A 16645-nucleotide genomic window follows, 5' to 3' on the forward strand; every position below is an offset into this window, starting at 1 on the left:
TGCTGGTAGGGGAGGGGAGGGAAATATATCCTTGGTGGTGGGGTCCGTTTGGAGGTGGCGGAAATGACGGCGGATGATACGTTGTACATGGAGGTTGGTGGGGTGGTAGGTGAGGACCAGTGGGGTTCTGTCCTGGTGGCGGTTGGAGGGGTGGGGCTCAAGGGCGGAGGAGCGGGAAGTGGAAGAGATGTGGTGGAGGGCATCATCGACTACGTCTGGTGGGAAATTGCGGTCCTCTCTCATAGCTTAACTCTCTCATAGTTAGTGCTCATAGCTTGGGGACAATCCACATCACAGTAAAAGAGGTGTTGGATGTATTAGGATGTAAGAAGGTGAATAAATCTCTTGGTCCTGACCAAATATATCCAAGAACACTGCAAGATGTTAGAGAAGAAATTGCGAGGGCCCTGGCTGATATTTTTGCATCATTGTTAGCCACGGGTGAGGTCCTGGAAGATTTGAGGTTAGCGGATGTTGAGCCCTTATTCAATAAGGGTTGCAAAGAAAAACCTGGGAACTACAGACTAGTGAGCCTAACATCAATGGAAGGTAAGTTACTTGAGAAGATTCTGAGATAAGATACACATGCATTTGGAAAGACAGGGTTTGATTAGGAGCAGTCAGCATGGCATTATACATGGGAAATCATGCATCAGAAATTTGTTTGATGAAGTGACTAGGAAGGTTGATGAAGGCAGGGCAGTAGACATGATGTTAATGGATTTCAGTAAGGCCATTGATAAGGTTCCACATGGTATGCTGCTCTGGAAGGTTAGATGACATAGAGTCCAGGGCGGGCTGGCAAATTGGATGTACAATTGGCTTGATGGTGGGAAGTAGGAGGGTAATAGTGGAAGGAAGCTTGATGTACTGGATGCTTGTGATTAGTGGAGTGCCTCAGGGGTCGGTGCTGGGCCTATTGCTGTTTATTATCTATATCAATGATATGCATGAGAATATCCAAGACATGATTAGTAAATTAGGAGAGAGTGAAGACTACTGGAGATTAGAGTGAAAAAGTGTGGCACTGGAAAAGCACAGCAGGTCAGGCAGCATCTGAGGAGCAGGACAGTCGACATTTAGGGCATAAGCCCTTCGTTAGGGCTGAAGAAGGGCTTATGCCCGAATCGTCGATTCTCCTGTTCCTTGGATGCTGCCTGACTTGCTGCGCTTTTCCAGCAACACATTTTCAGCTTATGCCTGAAACATCTACTCTCCTGCCTCTCAGATGCAGCCTGATCTGCTATGCTTTTCCAGCGCCACACAAGATTAGTGAGTTGGCAGATGATACTAAAATAGATGGTATCGTGGACAGTGAGGAAGGTTATCAGAAATCGCAGCAGAACTTTGAACAGCCAGGGAAGTGGGCTAAGAAATGGCAAATGCTCTTTAGTACAGATAAGTGTGAGATATTGCATTTTGAAAAGTCAAATCGAGGTAGGACTTTCGTGGGGAATGGTAGGATCTTAAGGAGTGTAGTGGAACAAAGAGACCTTGGAGTTCAGGTTCACAGTTCTCTGTAAGTGAAATCACAATTGGACAGGCCAGTGAGGAAGGCTTTTGGCATACTGGCCTTTATCAGTCAGGGTATTGAGTATAGAAGTTAGGAAGATATGTTGCAGTCGTACAAGAATTTGGTGAGGCCACAGTTGGAGTATTATGTTCAGTTTTGGTCACCTTGCTGTGGGAAGGATGTTATTAAACTGGAAAGTGTGCAGAAGAAACTTACAAGGATGTTGCCAGGACTAAATGGTCTGAATGATAATGAAAGGTAGGACAAGCTAGTACATTTTTCTTTAGAGAGTAGGAGACCTTGTAGAAGAGTATAAAATCATGAGATTCATGATTTGGAGGGGCTGGTGTTGGACTGGGGTGTAGAAAGTTGAAAATCACACAACACCAGGTTATAGTCCAACAGGTTTATTTGGAAGCACTAGCGTTTGGAGTGCTGCTCCTTCATCAGATGGTTGTGGAGTATAAGATTGTAAGACGCAGAATTTATAGCAAACGTTTACATTGTGTTTCAACTGAAATGGGATACTAAAAAAGACCTGGATTGTTTGTTAAATCTCTCATCTTTTAGAATAACCATGTTGGTCTCAGTTCTTTCATATGTTAATGCCAGAACTTTTTTAATGTTACATTCTCAAGTGAACTTTAACAATAGGTGCAATGTCAACTCAGATAATGCATTGAAGGTATGAGGTTAAAATATGTCTGTCTGTGCCCCAATGTCCATCGATTCTCCTGCTCCTTGGATGCTGCCTGACTTGCTGTGCTTTTTTGAATTGGGATTAAACCCTGTGATGTTGACACCAATGGGAAGAAAGTGAGGACTGCAGATGCTGGAGGTCAGAGCTGAAAATGTTTGCTGGAAAAGTGCAGCAGGTCAGGCAGCATCCAAGGAGCAGGAGAATCGACGTTTCGGGCATGAGCCCTTCTTCAGGAATCTGCGCTTTTCCAGCAACACATTTTCAGCTCATCAGTGTTGACACCAATCCCAATTGATGTGACAGTCAACAAAGTAAATTGGATTGGTCAATGCAACAAAAGCAGGTTGAGTTGGTTCACTGAATTTCTCTAGCAATTTCTAGTTTGAAATAAATGTTGAACATTTTAAGCTTGCCGTCCTATTCACTCGTTACATGTTGTTTATTTCAATTATGTTCCTGCAGAAAACTCATTCTACAAGTTATTATTGATGAAGCTTGCTACTTAATTTCACTCTTACTCCTAACATTCTAATTTTAATTTATATTTCTTGGTCTTCAAAACGTTTGCCATTAACAAAAAATGTCTTTATTCTTTGTCAAACCTTTTCATAATTAAAATTAGAAATAAAGCAACTTTAACATTTTCTCTTTACTGAAAATTACTTATCTGACTTTAGTACCTTCCATTATAATTTAAATGCTCGATACAGCTCATTGAAGGAAAAACAGATTACTCATCCTTTTATTCCCCAAATTTCTTTTCATATTTAGTCTGTCATATTTTCCTGGAAGTTAGAAATAACCCCTTTTTCCAAAATTCTTTGAGGTGAAATCAGCTTATTCCTTCTGTTGTGTGAATAATATGAGAATTATGCCAGAAAAGTTGGAAACGCTAATACACTTTTAAAAATTGGCACAGATATTATTATCTACATATTAATACCTGTATATTAATACAATTACATATGCAAGATTTAACCCAAACTATTCATAGAACCTGGCAATAAGAGAGAATAACAATAATCATTAAAACAAAGCTATAGTTATTGACAATCATTTACCTGGCCAGGAGCCTCATAGAGGAAAGGTATTAACTGGAATTCTGGTTCACTGAAACTATAGAATGCTAATTTAATCACAGTATGCAACGATGCTTGCTGCACACGCAGTAAGTCACCTAACCATAGCTCCACAGGACCCTTTGCAATCACTGGTGTATCCAACTGGAAAATAAGATAAGGATGAAAAGTGGTTAACATCCATTATCACTACTGTTCTAAATAACATATAATAAATAGTTAAAAATCACACAACACAGGTTATAATCCAACAGGTTTAATTGGAAGCACTAGCTTTCAAAGCACTGCCCCTTCATCAGGTGGTTGTGGAGTACACAATTGTAAGACACAGAATTTATAGCAAAAGTTTACAGTGGGATGTAACTGAAATTACACATTGAAAAATACTAGGCAAAAGTGAGGACTGCAGATGCTGGAAACCAGAGTTTAGATCAGAGTGGTGCTGGAAAAGCACAGCAGGTCAGGCAGCATCCAAAGAGCAGGAAAATCAATGTTTCGGACAAAAGCCCTTCATCAGGAATGGAGGCCTCGCACCTTAAAATATGCCCTCTAGTTAATGAAATCCCCCATCCTAGGGAAAGGACAAGTGCCATTCATCTTATCTATACCAATCATTATTTTATAAGCCTTCATAAAATTACTTCTCAATGCCCTATGCTCCACTGAAAGAAAATCCCAGCCTATTTAGCCTCCCCTTATAACTCAAAGTTTCCATTGCCAGCAACATCCTGGTTAAATTTCTTCCAACATTGTGTACAACCTCAGGGTCATGTCTCAACTCCTAGGTCTGAGCAATGAAGGCAAGCATGCTAAATACCTTTTTAACCACTCTATCTACATGTGATGCATACTTCAAAGAATTACGTACTTGAACTCCTTGGTTCTTAGCCTACTGTCTGCTGGTGCTGTCACTGAGCTATTTATTTGGCAATTGCCATTTAAAATTGTCTTCAACTCTCAGGGACAGTATAAGGAGGCAGATCCCAGGTCTATCCAAACCAAAGCGGAAACATTCCCAAGACCACACACTATCTAGCTAATGGAAATAAGTGACATTTAAAGCTGCGTATAACTACAACGCTGGTATCTACCTGAAAATTTAGGAATTTACCCATTTATATTATGGACACAAAAAAAAGCAGGACAATCCTATTTGGCCAGTTACTGACCCCCCAGCCCACTTTCGACTACCAATAAAATGACGGATGGAGTTATCAACAACATTCGCAACAATCTTCAGCCAAAAACTCCAACTAATTGATTAATCTCAGCCTCTCCAATGCTCACAAGATTCACAGATGCCAATCTTCAGCCAAGTTAATTCAATCATATACATCAAGAAAGGTCTGGAAGTAATCGGTACTGCAAAGACTATGGACCCTGACAAATAATGGATATGGCATTGAAGACTTGTGCTCCAGAACTTGCTGTTAAGCTATTTCAGCAGAGCCTCAGAACTGGCATCTAAATGATAATGTGGAAAATTGCCTAGGTATGTCCTGTACACAAAAAGTAGGACAAACCCAAGTGGGCAAATTACCGCCCCATCAATCTATGCTTGATCACCAATAAAGTGATGGAAGGTGTCATCAACAGCGTTATCAATCGGCCCCTGCTTTGCACCAACCTTCTCCCTGACAGTGTTGATTTCCCCAGAGCTATTCAGCTCCAAAACACGCTACGTCCTTGGTTCAAGCATGGATAAAGGAGTTAACTCAAGAGGGGTGATGAAAGTGACTAGCCTTGTATGTGACATCTAAAAGCCCATAAAATCGGGGTGAAAGGGGAATATTCTCCGCTGGTTAGAGTTCTATCTGGCACATAGGAAAATGGTTGTGGTTGTAGAAGGTTAGTCATCCCAGCTCCAGGACACCTTTGCAGGAGTTCCTCAGGATAGTATTCTCAGCCCAATCATCTTCAGCTGCTTCACCAATGACATTCCCTCTATCATAAGGTCAGAAGTGGGAATGTTCATTGATGATTGCTAACATTTAGCACCATACATGACTCCTCAAATTCTCAAGCAGTCCATGACTAATATCCAGGCTTGGGCTACAAGTGGCAAGCAATCTTTATGCCACAGTTGGATCAACAGGTTCAAGGACAGTTTCCTTTTGCTATTATTAGACTTTTGAATGGACCTCTCAAATTTCAGATTTAATGTTGATCTCGCTCTTCTCTATACCTTCTCTGCAGCCATAACAGTGTATTCCTCCCTCTACTCTATTACCCTTATGCATTTTGTATGGTATAACCTGCTTCTTTTCACTGTACCTAGGTTCATGTAACAACAATAAATCAAATCAAATCAAACCAAGTCAAATCAAGTCAAATCAAATCAAATCAAACCAAATCAAATCAAGTAATGACCATCTCCAACAAAAGGGTGACTGCATTGCCATTGGTTAATTCTTTGTTATCAACATTGACCAGAAACTCAAACAGACTCACTATATAAATAAAATGGCTACATGAAGCATGTCAGAGGTTGGGATATTTCAGTGTATAACTCATCTCCTGACTCCCCGAGGCCTGTCCAACCTCTGGGCTGGTAGGGTGGCTCAGCGGTTAGCACTGTTGACTCACAGCACCAGCTACCCAGATTCAATTCCACCCTTGTGCGGCTGTCTGTTTGGAGTTTGCATTCTTCCCCCATGTCTGTGAGGGTTTCCTCGCACAGTCCCAAGGTGTGTGGGTTAGTTGGATTGGCCATGCTAAATTGATCTTTGTGTGCACAGATGTGCAGACTTGGTGAGTTAGCCATGGAAAATGCAGGACTACAGGAATAGGGGAGTGACTCTGGGTGGGATGCTGCTTGGAGGATTGGTGTGAACTTGGGTCGAATAGTCTGCTTCCACGTTGTAGAGAATTCTATGATTATATGATCTACAAGGCATCAGTCAGGAACATGATGTAATACTTTCCACTTGCCTTGATGAGTGCAGTTCCAACAAGACTCATGGTGTTTGACACCATCCAGCACTATATCTGGAAACATCCACTCCCTTCACCACTGACATTCACAGCAGTGTGTCCCACCTTAAAGACGTATTGCACAAATGCTCCCAAGGCTTCTTAGACAGGGCCTTTCAAACTCACAGTCACTATCCTCAAAAAGGACATTCGTCTTCATTTGTCATCATATTAACCCGTGTCAGTGTCATTCTTTGCAGACCAATTCCAATATTGGAATGCAACATTACCTCCCCCTTGTGTCTTTCAGCTACCAGTGGGATGTCCATGGCACATGTGGAAAAATGACCTTCTTCATCAAAAGTCACCTACTCAACCTTTGGGGACCTCAGAGACCTCAGAGGAAACTTTGACAAAGCTTCCTCCTGCATTCACAACCAGCTCAGATTCTGACACCTTGATGGGGACATCATATGTACAAAGTTTGGGAGCACAAGCTGTTGAGCACTATTGACGTAGCCCCTGATCACAGTCGCATAAATATGGCTGCAGTATCAGAATTAGTTTGCCTGCTCCAGCATTTAAGTGAGGTCATAAATGAGAACAACGTAGCATTGAGAAAGGGGTAAACCAATGTAACAGTGTCTATTTTGAAAAAAATTGATTTGTACAAATTAATATAGAGAGAGTTCCGCACAAACAGCAGAGGTCTGTAGGACTCAATGTGATAAGAAATGTCGAAGAACAGACAGTCTGAAATTTGTAGCAAGCATTAAAGAGAAAAGTAGGTTCCCACAATAACAGACACAAATGATAAGGATAGGATTATGGTTTGTAAAAACCTAGGAGATCAGACAAGTTCAATGAGCTGTGAAAATGATTAAGTTTCGGGCTTATCAATGGAAAAGATGTTGTTTTATTAGGAAGAAAGTGTTAGTCAGAGTAGAGGCAGTAAATTTCAAATGACAAGCGGTGTCCCACAGGGTTCAGTGTTGGGGCTGCAGCTGTTCACATTATATATTAATGATTTGGATGAAGGGACTGGGGGCTTTCTAGCGAAGTTTGCTGATGATACGAAGATAGATGGACAGGCAGGTAGTACTGATGAAGTGGGGAGGCTGCAGAAGGATCTAGACAGTTTGGGAGACTGGTCCAAGAAATGGTGGATGAAGTTCAATGTGAGCAAATGCAAGGTCTTGCACTTTGGAAAAAAGAATACAAGCATGGACTATTTTCTAAACAGTGAGAAAATTCATAAAGCCAAAGTACAAAGGGATCTGGGAGTGCTAGTTGAGGATTCTTTAAAGGTAAATATGTAGGTTGAATCCGTGATTAAGAAAGCGAATGCAATGTTGTCATTTATCTCAAGAGGGTTGGAATATAAAAGCAGCAATGTGCTACTGAGACTTTATAAAACTCTGATTAGGCCCCATTTGGAGTACTGTGTCCAGTTTTGGGCCCCACACCTCAGGAGGGACATACTGGCACTGGAGCGTGTCCAGCGGAGATTCACGCGGATGATCCCTGGAATAGTAGGTCTAACATACGAGGAATGGCTAAGGATCCTGGGATTGTATTCATTGGAGTTTAGAAGTTTAAGGGGAGACCTAATAGAAACTTACAAGATAATACATGGTTTGGAAAGGGTGGACACTAGGAAATTGTTTCCGTTAGGCGAGGAGACTAGGACCCATGGGCACAGCATTAAAATTAGAGGGGGTAAATTCAGAACAGAAATGCGGAGACATTTCTTCAGCCAGAGAGTGGTGGGCCTGTGGAATTCATTGCCGCGGAGTGCAGTGGGGGCTGGGACACTAAATGTCTTCAAGGCAGAGATTGATAAATTCTTGATGTCACAAGGAATTAAGGGCTATGGGGAGAATGCGGGTAAGTGGCGTTGAAATGCCCATCAGCCATGATTAAATGGTGGAGTGGACTCGATGGGCCGAATGGCCTTACTTCCGCTCCTCTGTCTTATGGCCTAATCTCAGAAGACAGTATGTAACTAGAATGAGTTATACTGCAGCTGCAAGATAGAGAGGTAGTGTCCAACTGAGCCTCCAAGGTCAGCTGGGATCGAAACTGCTCACAATCATTAGCTAAAGAATGTGTAAACATAAACTTTTACATATAGCTAACGTTATAGTAGAACTAATATTATGAATCTAATAGCAATTATAGGAAGAAATAACTTCCTTTTGTATCTCCCGTGATTAGGACATTGGGGAATATAAGATGACTAACAGGATTTGATAGGTATAGCAATGAATAACTTAAAGGTTAGATTTTCGTAGGCATGAGAGCACCTCTGCTGAGAGGAGAGAAATTTATTCTCAAGAAAAGTTATTGACGTGCACAATTTCTGAAGCTGTCAATAATTAATTAGAGCATCATAATCAGAGGACAAATGAAGCTTTACATTGCAATGAGATAGCTCAGGCTGACTGAAAACAAGATGTTGGAAAACAAGGAACAAATATTTGCAGATCACCAAGCAGAAAGATCAAGATGAGACTACAGAATATAAATATTGCAAAGGACATCACTCAAGAGGAAAGAAAGCATGGGGAAAATAATGTTCTTAACTATGAAAAACTGAATAACTTTAAAAAGATAGCTAGAAGCAAAGCAAGTTATAAAGCTGCCTGCTGCAGAGATGTCAACTGATAGTTCTAACCAATCAGTCTACACCACACAACAGGTTGAAAGTGATCAATGGCTTGTCATTGTTAGAATGATGAATGCAAAAGGAGAGCACCAAAGGATATTTAGTGGCATTACTATTGCTGAAACCACTACTGTCAACATCCTGGCCAGAAATGAATCTGGACCAGTGAGATAATTACTGTGGCTACAAGAGATGAGGAAATCTGTGACAACTAACTGATTTCCTGGCTCCTTGATTTCTGATAACTCCCCACAAGATACAAAGCAAGAGTTTGATGAAAAACTTCCATGTGCCTACATGGGTGTAGTGCTAACAATACTCAAGAAATTCAACACCAGCCTTTAGAATTTTAAGACACGGTCATTAGGCTGAAGCACATGCAGTGAGTTTTCCAGATAAGCTGTTGGCATGGGATGCAGGTGTGACATTGATGTAGCATGGTGTCATAAAGCAACATTCCTACCCCTTGACTGTTAGAATAGTCAAGCTGCCCGGCCTTCTGTTTGTGCTAAATGGTAAGGCAAGACAGAAGTACTGTGAGCCTTTCAGTTCTGAATGAGGAGACGAAGCACAAAAAAGCAAGGCAAGGTAAGGTAGACATACTGTGAGCATCTAAGTTGGCATAAAATGAATATGCGCAGAGAGAGCAAATAAAAAAACCCTGTGGTGCACCCTGATCAAATCCATGAAATGGGTATTTGTCTCTGTATGTAAAGTGTTCTGACAGTGGCATTATAATCAAAGGTATTCACGCACTCTAAACTGCAACAACTGAGGTGAAGAACTGGATTGTAAATGGGTCTGAAATTTGCCATGTTGATATGTGGAGGCTGGTACATGTCTAATGCCAACCTCTGTGGATGGGGGTGTAAGTGGTTGCTGCCTGAAGACTATGCTCTGAGATGTTGGGAATTGCTGTCCAAGATGGCAGCCCAGAGAAGCAAGTGAAAGCTGGAGTCACCAAGTATCCACTCTTTTATATTGGGAATTCTCACCAACTAGTTTCTAGTGCCTGGTAGAACAGGAAAAATGTCATTATATTAGTGTAATTATTGTTATTTATTCATTGTTTCATACATCAAGATACAATGAAAAGTGTTTTGCCTTCACAATCCGGCACCATTTGAGTCACAAAAAGAATAATAAGAAATTCCACAAATAGAGTTCATATTTTCTACACGGAGTCTTCAAACACAGCTTTAAAGCTTCTGCAAGGTTTTCCAGGCTGTAATGGCATGCAAATTGACCCAAAGAGGTTGCTTGCCATTCACTCACAAGATTCTCATTTTGCCATTCAAAACTTGGTTACAGAATCTGACATTTTTCTTGACATCAAAATGATAATTTCCTGATCTCACCACATTTTCTCAACTGATTCACCATTGCCTATGTCATTCAAGTGTTGGAAAGATTCTGGTTTAAATAATTCAGCAGTTTAAACAGTTTAAACTGGCATTGTGCTGTGATCATATCATTACACAGAAACATAGAAAGTAGGTGTCCTTCAAGCCTGCACCACCATTCAATATGTTCATGGCTGATCATGCAATCTCAGTATCCCATTCCTGTTTTCTCTCTATACCTTTGATTCCTTTAGTCACAAAGGCCATTCCAGTTCTTTCTTGAATATATCTAATGTACTGACCCCAACAGCTTCCTATGGGAGAGAATTCCAAAGGTTCACAACTCTCTGAGTGAAGAAATTATACCTCATCTCAGTGTTGAATGGCTTTCCCCTTATTCTTAGACAGTGACCTCTAGTTCTAAACTTCCCCAACATCAGAATTGTCATTTGTGAGATCCCTCGTTCTTCTAAATTCCAGTGAGTACAAGCTCATTTAATCCGGTCTTTCTTCATATGTTAGTCTTACCATCCTGGGAATAAGTCTGGTCAATCTTTCCCTCAGTAGCAAGAATGTCCTTCCTCAACTTGACCAAAACTGCTAACCATACTCAAGGGGTGACCTTACTAAGGCCAGTATAACTGCAGCAAGACATTCTTACTCTGATACTGAAATCGTCTCACTATGAAAGCCAGCATGCCATTAGCTTTCCTCACTGCCTAATGCACCTGCAAGTCAACCTAAGACTATTTTGTTACACAATTAAAATGTGTCTCTCATAAAATAACTGATTTTTAATTATAGTGCCTTTGACATTTTTCTATCTCGTTAATTAAAATACATTTCAAGAAAAATGGGTACATTTCAGAAAGAAACCTAAACAAGCAGACACAATGCAACCAAAAGCTATAGCCACATTACCTTACGTCAAAGACATATCAGAAATGACTTCTAGACTACTCAGACCCCTTGGCATCATGGTAGCCCACAAACCTACCAGCACACTTAAACAGCGACTAATGAACCTAAAGGATCCAGCAGAACTAATGTCATTTACAAAATACCATGCAAGAACTGTAAAAAACACTACATTGGACAAACAGGCCGGAAACTTGCCAACAAGATACACGAACATCAACTAGCCACCAAAAGACATGGCCCACTATCATTAGTTTCCAAGCATACAGATAAAGAAGGACACCACTTTGACTGGGACAACACACACATCCAAGGACAGACTCAACAATTCTAACTGGAACTCCATCAATAAACACAGTAAATGAATATTGTTAAATTTGTTCAAAATGATAGGGGCAAGTTGCAATATGGAATAGCAACCAGACTTAATGTTTTGAGTCCAGTGACCCTTAGAGTCATAGAGTCATAGAGATGTACAGCACAGAACATCTACCTTTCTTGAAAAAAAGAACTGGAAATGACAACACTCACATTAAGAAACTAAGACCTATAAATGGAGAGGTGGGACATACCACCAGTGCTTCACTGGAGACTCACTGATCATGTTAACTAGTCATGGTGACAAAATGTCAGAAAACAAACCTTCCAGTTCAGCGAACTAACTTACATACACATATTGCCATTTTAATTTCTTTTTTAAACAAGCATTGCTTTGCAGTAAAATGAAGAACTGAGGATGTTGGAGATCTGGAACAAACAAAATCTGAAATTGCTGGAGAAACTTTCTCGGGCTAGCAGCATCTCATGGAGTCATAGAGTCATAGAGATGTACAGCATGGAAACAGACCCTTCGGTCCAACTGCTGCGCTTTTCCAGCAACACATCTCCGGCTCTGATCTCCAGCATCTGCAGACCTCACTTTCTCCTCATTTCCCTCCAAACCCTTCCTATTCATATACCTATCCAAAGAAAATAGAGTTAACAGCTTAAGTCCAAAGTTCTGAAGAAGGATCTGAAGAACAGCATATAAAAAGGAAAACAAACCTTATTAGGACTTATACACTTAATGGTCAGGTCCTAGGTAGTGTTGCTGAAAAAAGAGACCTTGGAGTACAGGTTCATAGCTCTTTGAAAGTAGAGTCACAGGTGGATAGGATAGTGAAGAAGGCGTTTGGTATGCTTTCCTTTATTGGTCAGAGTATTGAGTACAGGAGTTGGCAGGTCATGTTGCGGCTGTACAGGACATTGGTTAGACCACTTTTGGAATATTGCATGCAATTCTGGTCTCCTTCCGATCCGAAGGACGTTGTGAAACTTGAAAGGGTTTAAAAGATTTAAAAGGATGTTGCGAGGGTTGGAGGATTTGAGCTATAGGGAGAGGTTGAATAGGCTGGGGCTGTTTTCTCTGGAGCATCGGAGGCTGAGGGGTGACCTTATAGAGGTTTATAAAATCATGAGGGGCATGGATAGAATAAATAGACAAAAGTCTTTTCCCTGGGTTGGGAGAGTCCAGAACTAGAGGGCATAGGTTTAGGGTGAGAGGGGAAAGATATAAAAGAGACCTAAGGAGCAACTTTTTCAGGGTTGTATGTGTATGGAATGAGTTGCCAGAGGGAGTGGTGGAGGCTAGCACAATTGCAACATTTAAAAGGCGTCTGGATGGGGATATGAATAGGAAGGATTTGGAGGGATATGGGCAGGGTGCTGGCAAGTGGGGCTAGATTGGGTTGGGATATTTGCTCTGCATGGGCGCGTTGGACCGAAGGGTCTATTTCCGTGCTGTACGTCTGTATGACTGTATGACTTTCAGGGTCACTGGACTCAAAACATTAAGTCGGTTTTCTATTCCATATTGCAACTTGCCCCTCTCATTTTGAACAAATTTCACTATATTCATTTACTAAATGTCTTAATTTAAGCCTTCTTTTCGCATCTCGGTCTAGAACTTTTTCATTAAATTTAAGCATTTTCTACCTTTGTCTCAGGGACTTAACTTACTTTGGGTGTCTTATGTGAACAGCTGCATCCCAGATTTATGATTCAGATTTTTCCCTTTGTAGCTTTGGTAACAGTCTGTGGTCCTCAGAAGCCTTTTAAATATTCTTCACTATTTCTACTTGTTTTTAACTTCCAGAGGCAGGCTTTTTACTATGATTAGTTCTGCACATTTTCGCTTCTGGCCGCTTCATTGGCAGAAGCTGACAAGCTCTTGAGTTTTTGAGTTGATGCCTATTTGAAAATACAATCAAATTTCCTGATGCTTGAATATTGCTTTTGTTGAATTAAAGATTGCTTCAGGCACTGTGTGGCCAAAATCTCATGGCTGTTCACCATGCTGTATTCTCAGATACCAGCATAGTATCTGATGTATATTGTGTCCACAGAACAATCTGGGATGACTTGTATAGATTCCTAGACTCAGATAGGTAGTAGCCGAATGGGTCTGGGTGGGTTACGCTTCGGCGGGGCGGTGTGGACTTGTTGGGCCGAAGGGCCTGTTTCCACACTGTAAGTAATCTAATCTAATCATAGTATCTGATGTATATTGTGTCCACAGAACAATCTGGGATGACTTGCATAGATTCCTAGACTCAGATAGGTAGTAGCCTTAACTAGCAATGTACAATGGAAAAGAATGCTCCACAAAATCATCTACAGATGACAAGCTCAGTCTTGATAAACCGATAAGGTTTATTACATAATATTTATTAGCTAGTTATATGACATCTAAAAGACATGGAAGTCTTTATTGAGACCTCAGACTACATTTAAGACTATGTTACTGACATTACTGTTGCTGAAACACAATTTGGAGACAAGTGAATAATTTGAAGATTTGAACACAATTATACACTGATTAACCCCACCCAAGAAGAGTGTTTTACATTCTGATAGGGAGAGGTTATCTGGTGATGTCAGCTAACCCTATCACCTCCCAACATGCATATATAATAATGGTGCCCCACAACACAGAAATGCCTGCTAAATGATCAAACTAGCTACCAGGTTTATTGATGTTTTCTGGATGAAAGCTTGTCATATGATTTACATTCAGAATGGTGGAACAGCTTCAGGAATGAATAGTCTAGTTTGGTTCCTGTATTCCTATGTGTAACAAAGCATACAATTACAGCAAAGGACAAAGTTAATGAAACCTTGAAGATTACGTTATGATGTATTAACCATCTAGAAGGGCAACAGCAACAGACATAGAGAACACCATCACCTGGAAGCTCACTCCAATGCTCAGCCACCCTGATTTTGAACTATATCATTGTCATTTCACTCGTGTTGAGTCAAAAATCTGGGTACACTGCATGAACCAATACCCAGCAAATTGAAGCACTTCAAGAAAATAGTTCTCCATTAAGCTCTAAGGTCATAAATTCAACTTTGCAATCAACTCTTGTAACCTGTTAATGATATTTACTTGAATTTGCTCTCCTTCTCTGGAAATGACAGCCAGCATTCGATCATAATCTTTTGGATGGAAAGCCACGTTATTTACATTATCGAATATTCCTGCTAAATGAGCCTGCATATAGAAAAGATAAAACAAATGTGCAAATAGTAATTAATTCTGAATCACATTAAGCTCAGTCACAACTATGACACTCTGATCATATTAAGCTCATCTGATATTGTGTTGAAGAGACTAGCAAAATGAATGGTATAAAACCAGACATTTTGAACAATTGAGCAAGAACTGCTAAGCCACCAACAAGTACAGACTGCCAGAAGAACAGCTCTCTGAAAGGCTCCTGTCTATAAGAAGTTTGTACAGCAAAACATCGAAAAGATGACACAGGAAAATTGGCAGAAGAAGATACAAAGAGAAGACTAGACAACTGACTGGTTTTGAAAGCTGATTTTTTTTTTATAAATCTTAATTGGGATTTTTTTATTGGACTAGTATTGTAGAGTGGGGGTAAAAGATAAGTTTAAGAGAAAGGAGTTGTAAATAGTTGTTGGTTTTAATATTTTCTGTTGGACTTAAAGAATAAAGTTGTTAATTTTTACCTTAAATAGTGACCTCTGGGGAAAGTTCTTTGCCTCTCAAATTTCAACAGATTACAGCACGGGGTGAATCTTTTCTGTGTTGCTGGTTTGAATAAGCAGAGGGGTTTACCCTGTGTCATAACACTATTATGACTGTTGAGGGTAGTACAATGGAAATGAAGCCCCTTTATTCCTGGAGTTGTCACAAATGTGAAAAATTTGAATCAAACTATCCAAAGTCCCCAATTTTAACATGACTCACAAATCCAAGATTAAAGAAAACAAAAATCAGATTTCTGTGCTTAATAGACTCAGAAAACTGTTTCAATAGATTGCAACAAACTGGCCTTTATTTCAGGTGAGTTGGAATATAAGAGTAGGGAAGTCTTGCTGCAACTGGACACGGTGCTAATGAGACCATATCTGAATTATTTATTAAGAGCAGTTTTGGTTCACTTACTTAAAGAAAGATATTATTTCGTTAGAGATAATTCAGAGTTTCATTAGAATGATCCTTGGAATGGAGGAATGACTTGATAAGCAAAGGCGAAACAGCTTGGGATTCGAATCACTGGAATTTTGACAAATGAGAGGGGATCTCATTGAAGTATATGAAATTCTGAAGGGGCTTGGCAGGGTAAATACTGAGAGAATAAAATGAAGAACTGCCAAAATTAGATACTTGAAATCAAAACAGAAATTGCTGGAGAAACTCAATCATTTTTGCCAGCATCTGTGGAAAGAGAAACAGACTTAACATTTTAAGTCCAGTGACCCTTCAGGGCGCAACATGTACCGGGAAATAGAGAAGGCATGTCAGAAAGGCAAGGTCACAGTGATCATGGGAGACTTCAATATGCAGGTGGACTGGGTAAATAATGTTGCCAGTGGATCCAAAGAAAGGGAATTCATGGAATGCTTACAGGATGGCTTTTTGGAACAGCTTGTCATGGAGCCCACAAGGGAGCAGGCTATTCTGGACCTAGTGCTATGTAATGAACTAGACTTTTTCAAAAATCTTAAAGTAAGGGAACACTTAGGAAGCAGCGATCATAATATGGTAGAGTTCAGTCTGCAGTTTGAAAGAGGGAAGACAAAATCGGATGTAATGGTGTTACAGTTAAATATGAGGGCATGAGAGAGGAACTGATGAAAATAGACTGGAAGCAGAGCCTAGCAGGGAAGACAGTAGAGCAAAAATGGCAGGGGTTTGTGGGTAAAATTGAGGACACTGTACAGAGGTTCATCCCCAAGAAAAGAAAGATTATCCGGGGAGGGATTAGACAGCCATGGCTGACAAAGGAAGTCAGGAAATCTATCAAAGAGAAAGAGAAATCCTATAAAGTGGCCAAGAGCACTGGGAAATCAGAAGATTGGGAAGGCTACAAAAACAAACAGAGGATAACAAAGAGAGAAATAAGGAAGGAGAGGATCAAATATGAAGGTAAGCGGATCAGTAATGTTAGAAATGACAGTAAATGTTTTTTGCAATACATAAGAAACAAACCAGAG

General features: G+C 40.3%; 1 protein-coding gene across 1 annotated transcript in view; it reads right to left on the bottom strand.

Moving 5' to 3' along the window:
- The window catches only part of LOC122540179 (dynein axonemal heavy chain 8-like), a 1249383-nt gene that overhangs the window by 464470 nt on the left and 768268 nt on the right, over positions 1 to 16645 (bottom strand). The window contains exons 40-41 of the mRNA XM_043675521.1: positions 14565 to 14669; positions 3275 to 3436 (exon numbers count right to left, since the gene is read on the bottom strand). Of these exons, the coding sequence (XP_043531456.1) occupies positions 3275 to 3436; positions 14565 to 14669 (267 nt within the window). The remainder of the gene's footprint in view (positions 1 to 3274; positions 3437 to 14564; positions 14670 to 16645) is intronic.

The sequence above is a fragment of the Chiloscyllium plagiosum genome, chromosome 3 (assembly GCF_004010195.1).
Source record: "Chiloscyllium plagiosum isolate BGI_BamShark_2017 chromosome 3, ASM401019v2, whole genome shotgun sequence".
NCBI lineage: Eukaryota > Metazoa > Chordata > Chondrichthyes > Orectolobiformes > Hemiscylliidae > Chiloscyllium > Chiloscyllium plagiosum.